The sequence below is a fragment of the Cyprinus carpio genome, chromosome A11 (genome assembly GCF_018340385.1).
Source record: "Cyprinus carpio isolate SPL01 chromosome A11, ASM1834038v1, whole genome shotgun sequence".
Lineage (NCBI taxonomy): Eukaryota > Metazoa > Chordata > Actinopteri > Cypriniformes > Cyprinidae > Cyprinus > Cyprinus carpio.
Window position 1 is genome coordinate 18889773 of NC_056582.1, and position 14889 is coordinate 18904661.

Below are 14889 nucleotides of genomic sequence, written 5' to 3' on the forward strand. Positions count from 1 at the left end.
AACTCCTTTGTAAACAAACTCCAGTATATTCAGTTGTCAGACACGACTGGAACTTCAAAGAGAGCTGTTATCTTGGGAAAAGGACGTTGCAATAATCGGGTGCCAATAATTGCATAGACAATATGAACTAAAGAAAAACATTTATTTCAATATGAGATTTCCCCCCCCACTTTCTATTGTTTTACTTCAATGATAGGTTAGAATTTTGTGAATTTTTTAAATGAAAGATCAAAAGGATAAACGATGCAGAATTATTTTCTCAGCAACCTTTGCTCATATTTACCAAGGGTGCCAATATTAGTGGAGGGCACTATATATATATATATATATATATATATATATATATATATATATATATATATATACACACACATTTTTGTTACTTACAAAAAAAAAAAAATAATAACACTGGTAGTCTGTTTCTGAAAAAGTCACCTATTTTGTCATGATTTTGGGCAGACATTTTCATACATTTCGAGTGTGGATGTCATTGTCCTTTATATTGCGAAACAAATAATTTTTTAGTAATCGTTTATGATTGTGATTGCAGTAACTTGTTCACTGTCATTTAAAAAAAAAAAAAAAAAAAAAAAAAACAGACAATTTCAAAACAGTTTTGACTGTAATAGTTTTCAACCACAGACTCGTCACAGGCACTTGTTCCTTAAACATCAGGTGGCAGAAATTAGGGGAAAGGTCACTGTTAAGTGGTCATCTAAATATGTTCACTAAAGTGGTCCGCTATCAGCCAGACTAATGCTGGCTTTGTACCAAAACGCTGTGTGATGAGTGTTATTTATAAACCACATGCAGTGCATGACCACAAAGAAAGCAGAGCATTTAGCACAGGCTGCTTTCAGGTGAAGCGTTTTCTGTCAGTTTTCTACAGTGAAGTATTTTTAAAAAGTTAAAACGGAAAAAACATTCCTTCTCAGAATTTACTCAGCTTTGTAGTAATGATCATCACAAAAAGTGTAAGTACCTGCGGGAAATCCTAGTATTTAATCATCATAATAGGCTGAATGTGTAATTATCTCTGGCTAATGTAAATTCTGGCAACCAAAATATTAAACAGCTGAATGTTTGAGATGCTGGAAGGAGAGATCTAGTATGTGGATGTCAGCTTCTCTAGAACTGACTGGTCCACTAAGGAATAAAGCCTGTAGAAAATGTCTGAGGTCAGGTTTTTAGTAATGCAGATGTTGATGAGTTAAGGTTCAGGAAATGACTCACTGCATCAAAAAGCACCACATCTCGCAACACAAGGAATATTGTGAAACACTTCTAGTACAGACATACAAATCCTTTGGAAATGTATTTAGAATTTTTATTTGCAGTAAAAAGGGCCAATAACAAAAGCCCAAAGCAACATCAAATTAAAGGAAGAGTTCACCAAAAAAGAACATTTTCTGAAAATGTTCTCGCCCTCAAGCCATCCAAGATGTAGATCAGTTTAAAAACATGGATTTGTTTCTTACAAACACAAAGCTTTTCACTTCAAAATACATTAATTGATAGACTGGAGTGGTGTGGATTATTGTGATGTTTTTTATCAGCTGTTTGGACTCTCATTCTGACGGCACCCATTCACTGCAAAGGATCCATTGGTGAGCAAGTGTAATGCTGACTTTCTCCAAATCTGTTCTGATAAAAAAACAAACTCATCTACATTTTCGGCAACTTGTTTTTGTTGTGTGAACTATTCCTTTAAGTCTCTGGAGTGACCTGCATGATCAGACTGATGAGACTAAGACACATAGAAACACATCTTATACAAATACACATATATAACACATACATAGTGTGAAGAGTGCGCATCAAGTAATAGATTAGTACACAAAAAAGACACATAAACATTAATGAACACTTACATACAGCATACACACACACACACACACACACACACACACACACAGCTGAAGGATTTTAAAGCAGCTTTTTGAAGTCTTCTTCACTGCTGGTGGTAGAAACAAGGACTTCCTCTGTGCACATGTGCATTCTCTCCAATTATTCAAAATTTTCTTGTTTATCAACAAAATGGTCTCCTGTTCTTTCTTCTCCCCTTGATCCATGCACCTTAAGTTCTTCTTTGGAGAGTCCATCTATTTCCTTATGCATCCACTCTTGCTCTTGACTCCTTTTATCTGATCTTTCACTTTCCTTCGTGTCATTGATTTGTCCATTCTTCATCCCCAGTCCCTCACTGGTTACTGCATCCACTTCTTCCACTCTTCTGCCCTGTTGCTGCTTTCTTGCGTCTCTTGTTCAGCAAGGGGTTACTGGAGGCATCCAAGTCCTTAATCTTCACCTGCTCATAATCTACACGCATGGTGGCCAAGGCACTGGTTAACTCTTCCTAAAAACCAAGACAAAAAAAAAATAAAAAAATGTAAATAGTATAACATAAAAACTTGTTTTTCATATATATTTTTAAAACTTTTAGCAATATTAGCATTTTTATTATTATTAATAAAATATATAAATATTTATATGTATGCAATTAAAAATAATCACTAATAATAATAATCATAATAATGATTTATTAAAATGGCTGAATTTTAAAATTCTTAACATAAATTGTACATAAATTGTATATTTTATTAAATTCTGTGTGGTGTGTGTATGTGTGTGGTGTGTGGTAACATGTGTGTATGTGTGGTGGTGTTAAAAATATTAATCATCATCATCATTAATAATAATAATGTGTGTGTGTGTGTGTGTGTGTGTACAATTTAAAAATATTAATCATCATCATCATTAATAATAATAATGATTTGTTTAAATAGCATAGATAGCTTTTTTTTTTTTTGTGATAGTTGTTGGTGAGTCTCTGTTGTTACTGACTGTAATTGGGCATCTGAATAAAAAAATTAAGTGCTTTACTATTTTGTCTGCCTTTCTTGTAGAAACACTACTGTGACTAAACAGCTTACACATACCGGTGGATTAACCATTACAGAAACATAAAAAATGATTTGGGTAATCACCAATATTGTTGTGTAAGCTGTGGCACAAACCTTACATTGGGTAGTGGTGGTCTAATAAGTTTGTTAAGCTCTATATATACTGTGGCAATAAATTTACTTTGATGAAAATGAACTGAGTTCAGTTGTTTTTAATTTTGTTGTGTGGCTCCCACTTGAGGATACAGATGGTATTACAGAATGACCTCACAGTGTGTTATCATTCTTCAGCATCAGATATTACATCAAAACAACAAAACAGAATGAAAAAGACACGTAAATGATAATATTATTCTAAAGAGGTAGTGTAATTCTTTCAATGGGCAGTGCATCCTGTGCTCACCTTGACCTCGTCCCACATCTCGCTGTCTTCTGTCAGCACTCTTGTGGTATGGAGAGGCGTTTGGGGAACCACCATGGATTGCTAAACAAAACATTTCAGTGTTGGATCCTTGAATATGCAGAGCAAATATATCCAAAGAAACACATACAATCAGCTGAAATACTCACATTGATCCAGGGGTGGTTCATGAATTGTTCAATGGTCATTCTTTCATTAGGATCGGTCTTCAGTAGCTGGTGAATCAACTGTTTGGCTGGAGGAGAAGAATATTATATATGTAAGGGGAACATGATTGTTTAGGTCCCCATAATCTAGATCAGGGCTGTAGGGGTCCAAAAATAGGTTGGGAAATACTGGATCACACACCAGTGTGAACAGAACTGAGAACAAGAGTGAATTTACAAACACAGTCAGAATATCTGAGGCATATATTAATATTTGCAACATACTGCAAACACAGTCTGTACCAATCTGTATGTTCCGTTCCATAAATTACAATTTCGGATTGTTCTCTTTTGCCGTCACAAGTACACATAGGACAACGCTGCTGACTGGCATTTAAGAATGCAAGTATGAAAATTAAGCAGAATGTATTATTAGACATAATTAATTATTAAACCCTAGGGGGGAAAAAACTACTTGCAAAAATAATAATAATTATTATTATATTACTCAATATTCAATATATATTTCTAATTGTATGAATATATGTTTCAAATGCTCAATAAATTAAATACAAAAAAATAACTGAAAAAAGTAATAAAAAACTAAGTAGAATAAATATGCAAGAAAATGCACTGAAATATTGAAAACTTTAATTATATATATATCCATGCATACATAAATGGGGTCCATGAATCCATGTAGTCATGAAGATAGCAATATAAAAAACAAAGCGACACTGCCCTCTGGTGGTGAACAGGCAACATGAGGTTTGACTGGGTGCAAAATAGACATAAAATCTCACATCTCACCCTCCTCAGACACTTCAGCCCACTCTGGGTTGGGAAACTCGTACTGGCCCATGCGAATACGCCGCTTCATTCCCGGTGAAATGGCCTGCCCTGTGTTGGAGTAGAACGGTGGGAATCCACACAACTTCATGCAACATAAAGAGGAACAAAGCAGTTTCAGCTAGTTTGGTAGACATTTAAAATAATGTACACCAAAGCTTTAATTTACCACTTGAGGTAACAACAGGCAGAGTCGTTATACTCACAGTATGTACATGATCACTCCCAGAGACCACATATCACATGATTTGTCGTACTTCTCAGGGCCTAAAACCTCTGGTGCTGGAGACACATGTAAAGAAAATTAGTTTGCTTTGGTACACTGAGTGTTATTCTGTTTACACTATATATACTAACAAAACTCAGTCTCTGTTTAAAGAGAGGCAAAGAATGTACCTCTCATGATAAGAGTGACATTCCTCTCACTGACCTACATAATATGGTGTGTAGCAGGGCGTCTGTAATAAGTTATGCAGTGAAGTCTCTTTAGCGAAGCCAAAATCTGTTAGTTTGAGAACTCCAGTGTCTTCTTTTCTAGTGTAGAGCAGATTCTCTGGCTGATGGGGGTAGAAAGATGCTCAAAATATTGTCAACAATGACAAAAATATTCCAGTTTCCTGAATATCTGACTTGCATATAATGTTATCCCGATTCTTACAGATGGTAGTACTAGTAACAATCATGTTACCTTGATGTCTCTGTGTGCAATGTTCATGTTGTGCAGATACTGGATGGCTGTGCCGATGTCTCTCATGATCCCAGATGCCTCTGCAGGCACAGAACAGAGGGAATACAGTGTGACTGCTGCCTCTGATGTCATTTCATGATTATAATTGTAAGACAACAGCAAACTTCAATTATCTCTACTATTCAGTTCCAGCCTCAAAATATCAGCCAAGTTTACATTCAATGGCTTCTTCAAAAAATCACTGACTACCAAACTAACTAACTTACTAACCAACCAACTAAAATCTAATCATAATTTACTAACTAATCAACCAACGGAACTTGGTAAATAACCTCATCATAACCATATTTATAGTTACCAAACTTACTAACCAACAGAAAGTATATAGGGAAATTATATTTATTGCTAACTAATAAACTATTTAACTTAATTGATATTGCATAGGGAAATAACTAACTAAACAAGCAATGGAAAATATATTTATATTATAGTTGTATATATATATATATATATATTCATAGTTGATCAACTAACCAATTAAATAACTCTTAAACCTCATTATGACCATGTAAAATTGGTGGCAGTAGAAGGAGTTTAGGTTGTTCTAAATGTCAGTGTGTGTGTGTGTGTGTGTGTGTGTGTGTGTGTGTGTGTGTGTGTGTGTGTGTGTGTGTGTGTATATGTGCCTGTGTACACATCCTGTGTGTTTGTGTGTGTTACAACAACACACACACCACCTCGCTCAGTGAAGGCTTGGTCTCCTCTGGCCTGAATTCTGCTGAAGAGCTCTCCCCCCTCCATACTGACAAAACAAACACACACACACACACACACACACACACACACACACACACACACACACACACACACACACACACACACACACACACACACACACACATTTTCTAATTATACGGTTTAATGCACAAATACACAATCACAATAAGCTGAGTTTCTTTCCCAGCTGAGCATGTGAAAACAACAAATTGGCTTTATGGCTATAAAATGATGTGAATCATATTATTGGCAAAATGTCCAAAAGCAAGAGGGAAACAGGAAAGGAGTTTTAATTAAGGGATGGAACATTTGTCTCTGTGAATGCTGGACTATGACAGCCCCTCTCTGCTCCTCTGAGTGCTGCTCTCACTGTGAGAGTGAATGAGACACTCTCAGACTGCTCAACCACCTCAGATAAAGCACATCACAGCCACTTAATACAGCACTCAAAGCCACTATTCGATTAAACAGCATGAAATCAAAATCAAAATGTTGTGGTTTTAAGGCCATGTCTCTTAGATTTGAGGTTGTCTGTGTGAAAGCTGGCAGAATTCACTTGTTGCATTACGAATCTACAGGCTGTCTTTTCTGGAAAATGAATGACTCATGTTGGACTGCACCAATTTCAGTCTAGAATGTAAGTCAGTTTTCTAGAATGAGAATGCCCTGTCCCCTAAATCTACTGGCTATTTAACAAATAGGGATAAGCCATTTTATGTACCAAAAAGAAAAACATCAGCACATTTTTATGACGTTTTTAAAGTCTTGTGTTTGCTGTTACTGAAACAATGCAGTCAAAACAAATGAGAATAAAAATGTAAAAAATCACTGAGATATTTCCATTGAAAAAGAGAACTGAAACCATTGTTAATTTAGAACAAGACTGTGACACAAGATCACATGATATCACTGGGTGCAAAAATACAGGAAAAAAAACCCACAGCGACATGTTCTGTTTTTCCTGTTGTGTCTTTATAAAAAAGAAATGTCATTAGTCAAGGGCGTTGACTAAAGAGCTGTACTTTTTTTGGCATGGGAAATTATTTTTATGATCGAAAATTATGTTTTACCACTGACAGGACTCACCATTCCATAATTATGAGAAGACACTTTTTCCCACGATACATGTTTTCATAGAGGCTGAGGATCCGAACTATATGTGGCCCCCCAGATACTCGCCAGTGCAGCTCCACTTCTCTCTGGGCTTTGGGACACTCGTACAGAATCTAAAGAAATGAGAAAAAACAATGCACACTGTCAGTCTTTCATATTTTAGAAAAAATTATACACTACTGTTCAAAAGTTTGGGTCAACTTTTGAACAGCTGTATGATTTTTTTTTTTAAATGAAATCAGTACTTTTATTCAGAAAGGATGCATTAAACTGATCTAAAGACATTTTTAATGTTGCAAAAGATATATATTTCAAATAAAAGCTGTTTTGAACTTTTTATTCATCAAAGAATACATTTTAATTAAAATTACATAAAAAAAGTGCTTTAGAATAGGGAACACTTATTCACTATTACCTACGACTTTTCTCTCAATAAATTCCTAATAAGCTGTTTATTAATAGTTAGAAAGGTAGTATTTAAGTTTAGGTTTTAGGGATCCAGAATAAGGACATGTAGAATAAGGCATTTATATGTGCTTAATTAGTACTAATAAATGGCTAATATTCTAGTAATTGGTGAGCAAGTAATGTAATGCTAAACTTTTCAAAATCTGTTCTCAACTTCTCAAACTCATCTACATCTTGGATCACCCAAGGGTAAGTACAATTTCAGTAAATTTTCAATTTTGGGTGAACTATTTATTTAAAGTACTGGGGGGAACCCAAAAAGAGTAAAATTTTGTCACCATTTACACACCCACATGTGGTTCCAAATCTGTATGACTTCATGTCTTTCTTCTGCGGATCATGAAAGAAGATATTCTAAAGATTGAAGAAGTGTTTGTAAAGAAAGAAGTGTTTGTCCACTAAATCAAAGGTCAGTCATTGACTTTCACTGAAGGTGTGTGTGGGGGGTGTGTGGTTATTACTCTTGGTGTTAATTCTGTCAAATTATAAAACTATTTTTGACTTGAATAAAACCAGTTAATGCATATGTTATCACCACATAAAACAAATTACTAGCAAAGAAACGTGCTATTTCCATTTACACACTTTAAAAAAGTTGATCAATTGTTTACATGCAAGCAAACAGAAATGGGGTTCTGGTTATAATTTCTATCAATTAAAGCCCAAAAGCTGTTTGAGCCACTTGCAGAGGCGTGAACTGCATGCAATTTGATTTGACCCCCACCCACGTTGTCTCTGTCTCTGCAGCTGATAACCAAAAGTTCATAATGTGTGTGTACTGTATATGTGTGTGTGGGTGAAAAAGAGACGTGTTGCGTTAGCTTTCCGACTAGCAGCAGCCGAAAGACAGTTTGAGTCATTTAACAGAGATGCCTGTGGGATGGAGTTTCAAGGGCAGTGTTGTAAATGACTGACTGGAGTAACCTTTATAGTTCAGTCCTGATTCAGAGATACAGGAACCACCTACAAAAACCTGCTGTAGAATCACAGTGAAACAGACGTCAGGAAAATCCTTTTACAACAATAACAGAATAGAAGCTGTGGTTGAAAGAAAACTGCGGGAGTATCAGTTTACACACACACGCACACACACACACACACAATAAATCACATGTGCATTGGTTTTGCTGCATAAGCTTTATGGGTAATCATGTTAAAGGATTAATTTCTAAGGAGCGACAGCATCTTATATTATGAATGCAAGCCCTGTCTGGCGCTAACAAACATGTAAACTTACAAAGAAACTCTTAGTGGTGTTTTCTAATGTATTACTGTTATCGTTCACATACTTATTAAGGATAAGTATTAAACTAGAAACTGCATAGAAACAACTTGGCATCCACTCAGAACATCCTAAAAAATATGGTGAAATATTACTACAATTTAAAATAACTCTTTTCAATTTTAATATATTTTAAAATGTATTTATTCCTGTAATGGCAAAGCTGAATTTTCAGCATCATTACTCCAGTCTTCAGTGTCACATGAATCTTCAGAAATCATTATGATATGTTGCTCAATATTTTTTTTTACTATTATCAGTTGTGATGCTTAATATTTTATATTAATATGTTTTGTGAAAACCATGATTGATGAATAGAAAGTATTTAGAATAGAATGTATGTTCTATCACTTCCGATAAATTTAATGCATCTATGCTAAATAAAGTATTAATTTCTTTTGTAGAAAATTAATCATATTGACCCCTAATTCTTCTATGGTAGAGAACATAGCAGCGCCCTGGCAACCACTCAGAAAACCCCGGAAGGTTTTGCACAGACAAGCCCCCTTCACGTTTTCTTTGAAAAATGTCAAAATATACAGTAGTTTACTCATAAGAGAAAGCAGATGTGTGACCATGTGCTTACAAATGAGTCAGGTCTATTTTTGAGTCAGTTTTTTCATTAAGACCAGTACACTAATGCATAATTGCACTTTGCATGAAATAAATCAGTTTGCTGAATTCACAGAAACATAAAAAGACAATATGTGCAACATGGATTGATTGCGGAATGCATGATGTTATTAAAGTTTCAAGCTTTATGACTAGCCTGGATTTAATAAACTCAGCAGTAAAATTAACTGTGAGACAAATCTATAAATTTCCGACTAGATTCTGTTTAGTAAATAAGTTTTTTCATCCGCCCCACAAGAATGCACTGTTTCTACGTGTATTTAGCTTTGATTTGAAAGAAAACAGCACATCCTTGTGGTGTGGCTGATACAGAACAGCATACGCAGCATACGGTGATATGGAGAGGCACAGAGGATACTGTTGACAAAGGAATTGTTGAATAAAGTTGTTATTTAGTTGTTATTTTTGTTTTATTCACTTACAAAAAGTGTTCCCGTTGCTTCATATAACCCAGATTGCACATCTGATGGCAGATGGAGTATTCTGATGACGACTTTCATACCTTTTATGGACCTTGACACTGTTATTTACTTGGCAGTCTATGGGACAGTCACAGGCCTCCAGAAATAGTCACAGGCCTATTTCATCCAAAATATCTTAAATTGTGTTCCGAAGACGAACAGAGCTTTTACGGGTTTGGAACGACATAGTGACAAAATTTTCATTTTGGGGTGGATTATCCCTTTAATTTGAATGAGATGGATGCATGACGTTTACAGATACCAGCTAATGACACATGCTGTATATATTTATTAGCTTATTTATACTTTGAAATGACTTTTGTTTGTGTAGCTTTCAGTGAAATAAAATCAATTCATTTAGACGTTAAGGGCATTTTATTTTTTTACAGTTAGTGTGTATATTTATAATAGCACTGAACGTAACCAAAAGGTTTCTGTGAACACAGTTTCCTTAAAAAACAGAGTGGGGAATTACATTTTCTAGAAACCACTATATTTCAGTTTCAGCCCAGAAACGTGTGGGGGTTTTGCATTCTGGTCTGTTTTGTCATTTGAAGCGGCTCAGCTTGATTTATTTGAGGTCAGTGTAATCATAACCATCTCACACTTGGTTCTTGGTCAAACAGAGACACGTATGAGTGTTTACATTACTTTGTGTCTTACCAAGTCACGTTTTATGATAACATGTGAAACATGACACTCTGATCTGTCTAAAATAAGACTCTTGTAAAAGACACCACAGCATTACACAGCATTCTGCCCTTAGCTGCTTTATAAAAACTATTCTCATCTCATGTAACCCTATACTCTTTATTAGGTCTGTTGTAAAAAAAAAATCAATGAACACTAATGGAATTTTGAGTTTGAGTTTAATTCATAGCCACAAACTTCTACAGCACAAAACTGACCCTCCTTAAAAATGAACTTCTACAGACAAGTTGGCAGCTCTTGCAAATTCGTCATACAGCTCTGTCACACTCTGCCTTCTCTGTTTCTCCCTTGGGGGAAACAAATTTCATCACCCTTGCTTAGAAAACATCAAGTGCCTTCCGGATGAACCTTGTGGCACACTCAGAAATATGCCAGGATTGAACATTGAAGGCTCAATCCTGAACAATATCTGCCTGGATCCCGAATGTAGAATCTGTGTGGAAAGATGAACTCAAACACTGAATAGTGAGAGTGGCAGTGCCAGGGCTGTAATATGAACCAGACGAGCATACAGTATAGCTGACAGCACAATGGGAACGGTGAAAGGCCATTGAACAGGGCTCACACATCTTTTATTGCCATTTTACCACCATGTTGTTTCATTAAAGTATAATAAAAACTGTTAAACATGAAACAAGGTTCTGATTTTGTCACAGAATTTGTTACAAAAACATAACTGTCCTGAAAATATAATTATAATAATTATAATTATATATATATATATATATATATATATATATATATATATATATATATATATATATATATATATATATATATATATATATATATATACATACAAACAAAATTAAGATATTTATAGTCTATTCATTTTCAAAAACTTAACTTTATATATTATATAGAAAATTCATAAAAAATCAGTATTTTAATTAATTTCTTTTTACATTATGTAAATTATTATTTACTGTATGCTATGTAATTACTTCAAGAACAGAGGTTATTTATTTTTATTTATTTTATTTATTTTTTTGGCTGTCCTGGGAAGAAATTTACCTTTTAAGTTAGGATTTTTTCCTCTTCTAAATGTTAATTTCAAATGTAGTAGACAGCACACCACAAACTAAACTCAATCAAGGGATCAAGAACCCCTACTGCACTGGACTATATATGCAGGGTACAGACTTTGCAAGATAGAGATCCAATGGCAGCGTAATAAATAAATCTCAGGGGTTCAGTCAGGCTGTAAGATATCTTTTCCTTGTTGGCAACTGTTCAAATCCAATATGGGAAATCTAGAGTGATTTAAATGAGTTAGATTTAAAGGACGGCTTCTATTCAGCTAAACAGAGTGGATTAAACAGCACCTATATGCTCACAGTTAGCCGTCAACATGCTACTTAATTAAAAGACTGCCTAGATGGACAGCTCTGCACTTTGCCTATTTACCCTGATTAAAAAGCAGAGAGGATATTGAGCAATAAATTACTCCTGAATGACTCAGGTCAATTGGATTTTCATTGTGCCCCAGCACAATGAGTTTCATTTAGGATAGCACAACTCTCAACACAATAAGCATCAAAAGCGCCTTATTTGTTTTTGCCTGTGCCATTTTCATAATAATAAGCAATGCCTCTACCACTCTCGAGAGATATTTGGGATGGTATGTCAATTGAGAGTAAGTGAGTCTCTGCATATTGACTTTGTGTGATATTCAAATCCTGACATTAACCATTACGAGAGACACTGAATGCATATCTCAGGTCAGCTGCTGATTAAAACCTAGGTAGACATCTTCCACTAAGTTGCAAAACAGAGAGAACAGGTGCAGTCCAGACTTGCCAAATATCAGATGGCCTGAAAAACTGGCGAGCGTGATTTTACCAAGTACAGCATGTTCCTGGATCAACATCCTTGTTGACCCTGGAACAACATTCCAATCAACCAATCAGAACTGAGATGTAATTTTTCAGGAAATATCTGTTTTAGGCTTACAATCAGGGTTAGGTGATTCTACACCCTTGTTAATCAGCTATCATTTCACACTGAGTTTAGGAATAAATTATGGGTAGAGTTATGTTTAGGGGTAGGGATTGGGTTAAGTCTATATTTTTGAACAATAATGTTGATCCAGGATCATTAGAAGATGTTTATCCAGGAACATGTCTTACTTGGCAAAATCACAGCGACCTGAAAAGCTATAGGTGGGCAGGAAAGTTAATAAGTTTTAATTGCTTCACAACATAAAAAGATTAGATGTATCATTATCTGAATCTTTGGTACACTTTGCATCTTTAAGTTCTTCCTTCACCTACAGTGCCCTGTTGTAATTTTAATAATGGATTGGACTAGGCAAATTTCCCCCAAAATATTTAAATAAACCCTAATTTATTAATTTAATTAATCTTTATTTGGATATATTAGTTAAGATATTTAGATTTAAAATTAACATGATATTTTTATGATAAGCTGAATCAAAAAAACTTAATATAAATAAATAAATAAAATTATACTCTTTATGCCTTCTTTTTTTCTCCTTATGTGCATACTGAGTTCTTCTGATCCAGCTGGATTATACTGGACAGTAAATCCCTGTCCACGATGGCACTTGCGTGACATGTTTCCATTGCTCTGTCTGAGTGCTGTGTGTCACATCTCATCTCCTTAAAGAGCCATGTCAGATTTGGCAACCCTTTAACTAGTAGCCCTCCAGTTTCTAGGAACCTCAGCACTGTTTGTAGCTCCGGCAAGTGACCCTTTACATGAGGTACGGTGCCATGACACACAATGAATACATAATGAATGACTTTCTTGATTAACAAGGCAAAACTCAAGCAGCACCTACAGCAAATTAAAGTTCATTAGAAAATTAGGTTGCACATTTTACAGGATGTGCATTTATCTATACTTAGAGTGTACTTACTAGTACTGGATCATATAAGGTAACTGCATGGGTTAGGGTTCGGTTTGGGGGTAGGTCCAGGGTTAGTACCTAGTTATTACCCAGTTATTGTAATTACTATAACACGTACATAGTATGTACATGCAGAACAGGAGTGCTACTGAAAACTTTACTTTATTTGAAACTGTTTTTTCAAAGCTGTCATACTGTCATCTTACAAAATTCTTTGCAGGTTTCTCAAACCTTTTGTCAAATGTGATTTTCTCTGAATTTTTCAGCCATTCATGAGTCATGACTAATGAAAAACCCTTTCTAGCCAATACAATGTAGAGCGGATAAAAATCTATATTCATTAAATTGTCATGTCCTTTTGAGACTTTTAATCAAGTTATTTTCATAATTCACAATTTTAAGATCCCCTGCCATTTTAAAAACCCTGTCTTTATAGGTATTTTATAATAATAAAGAAGGGGTCCATAGTGAAAAGTCCCATCATTTTAATATAGCCTAGAAAAAAAGAAGTTATTGTCCATGATATTTGTTAACTACACGTTGTGCTTAAGGACTGCTTTTGAAACAAAACCCCAATTATTGGATCAGGTTAACAGGGTTCATTATGTCAACTTGCCGACAAACATGTAACATACGAGTTGATTTAAGTCTCCCATTATATCCCCATCACAAGATGTGTGTGATTTACCTTCAGCGCGCACTTTTGTCCGGTTTTCTTGTTATAGCACTCCACAACTTTGCCGTTAACACCCAGACCTAACACTTGACTTGAGACTTTGTAGTCATCAGTCAAAGCATGGCGCTTGATTTCCAGTTTGGGATAAACGGGCAGGGGGAACTGAGTGGAGTCTGTGTCTGTGGACTCGCTCTCTGGGTGAGACGCGGCGCTCTCGCTCGCTGCTGTCTTCTCGCTTTGCGCTTCGGGCTTTGGCTCGGACGCGTCCGCGTTGTCCGTTTGAGACTTGCCATTCTGGAGCATCTTTCAGTGCAGAAGAGATTAAGCTATCAGACACTCAACGTGGCTCAAGAGGGTCCTTTAAAATCCACAGATAAACTATCCGCTGTCACTGAGTGACGCTGTTCCGAAAATACACTGCTGATGAATTCTTGTGATGACTGACGGTCATAGAATTACAACACATTTACCAGCATTAGGATACTTATATTCAGATGCATATAAGTAAAATGCCGGTTTCAACATCACCAGGAACATTAAAATAATAATAATAAAAAAAAAAAAATCCATTAAGTTATGAGAATAAATTCCAGAACAGTGTTATCTAATAATACAAGTCATGTTCAGTAGGAGAGGTCCAAGTTCAAAGTGTCAGAAATGAAAAAGAAAGTCTTCCCGTCATTGACTGTACAGCCGCTGTGTGTGTGCGCGCGTTCACATGGGTGTCTGTTGCGGAAGCGCGAGCTTCTAACCGCTACTACTTAAAGGAGCCGCGCACAGACTGAGCTGATTATCGAGATCCTCGATATTCCCGTTGGTCATTTAAATAGACCCAAGTCCAAACCCCCCGCAAAATTTGAATTTAAACCCCCAAATAAATAAATAAATA

General features: G+C 35.5%; 1 protein-coding gene across 1 annotated transcript; it reads right to left on the reverse strand.

Annotated features, from left to right (window-relative positions):
- Positions 1-1936: 1936 nt before the first annotated feature.
- mapkapk3 (MAPK activated protein kinase 3) lies at positions 1937-14693 on the reverse strand. The gene is made up of 10 exons (XM_042766655.1): positions 14013-14693; positions 6871-7010; positions 5745-5809; positions 5008-5087; positions 4750-4876; positions 4526-4601; positions 4281-4405; positions 3474-3559; positions 3307-3387; positions 1937-2356 (listed from the first exon to the last, which is right to left on the reverse strand). The coding sequence occupies exons 1-10, from the start codon at positions 14301-14303 to the stop codon at positions 2201-2203; spliced, it is 1227 nt and encodes a 408-aa protein (XP_042622589.1). The 5' UTR covers positions 14304-14693; the 3' UTR covers positions 1937-2200.
- Between the last annotated feature and the right edge of the window lie 196 nt (positions 14694-14889).

Bases quoted from the DNA above. Each gene is read 5' to 3' on its own strand.
- mapkapk3 (XM_042766655.1), bottom strand. From the start codon at position 14,303: ATGCTCCAGAATGGCAAGTCTCAAACGGACAACGCGGACGCGTCCGAG. The intron at 5,810-6,870 runs GTGAGTCCTGTC...TTGTTTTGTCAG, and splicing joins CTTCTCATAATTATGGAATG to TATGGAGGGGGGAGAGCTCT. The intron at 4,877-5,007 runs GTAACATGATTG...TACCCCCATCAG, and splicing joins TTGCACACAGAGACATCAAG to CCAGAGAATCTGCTCTACAC.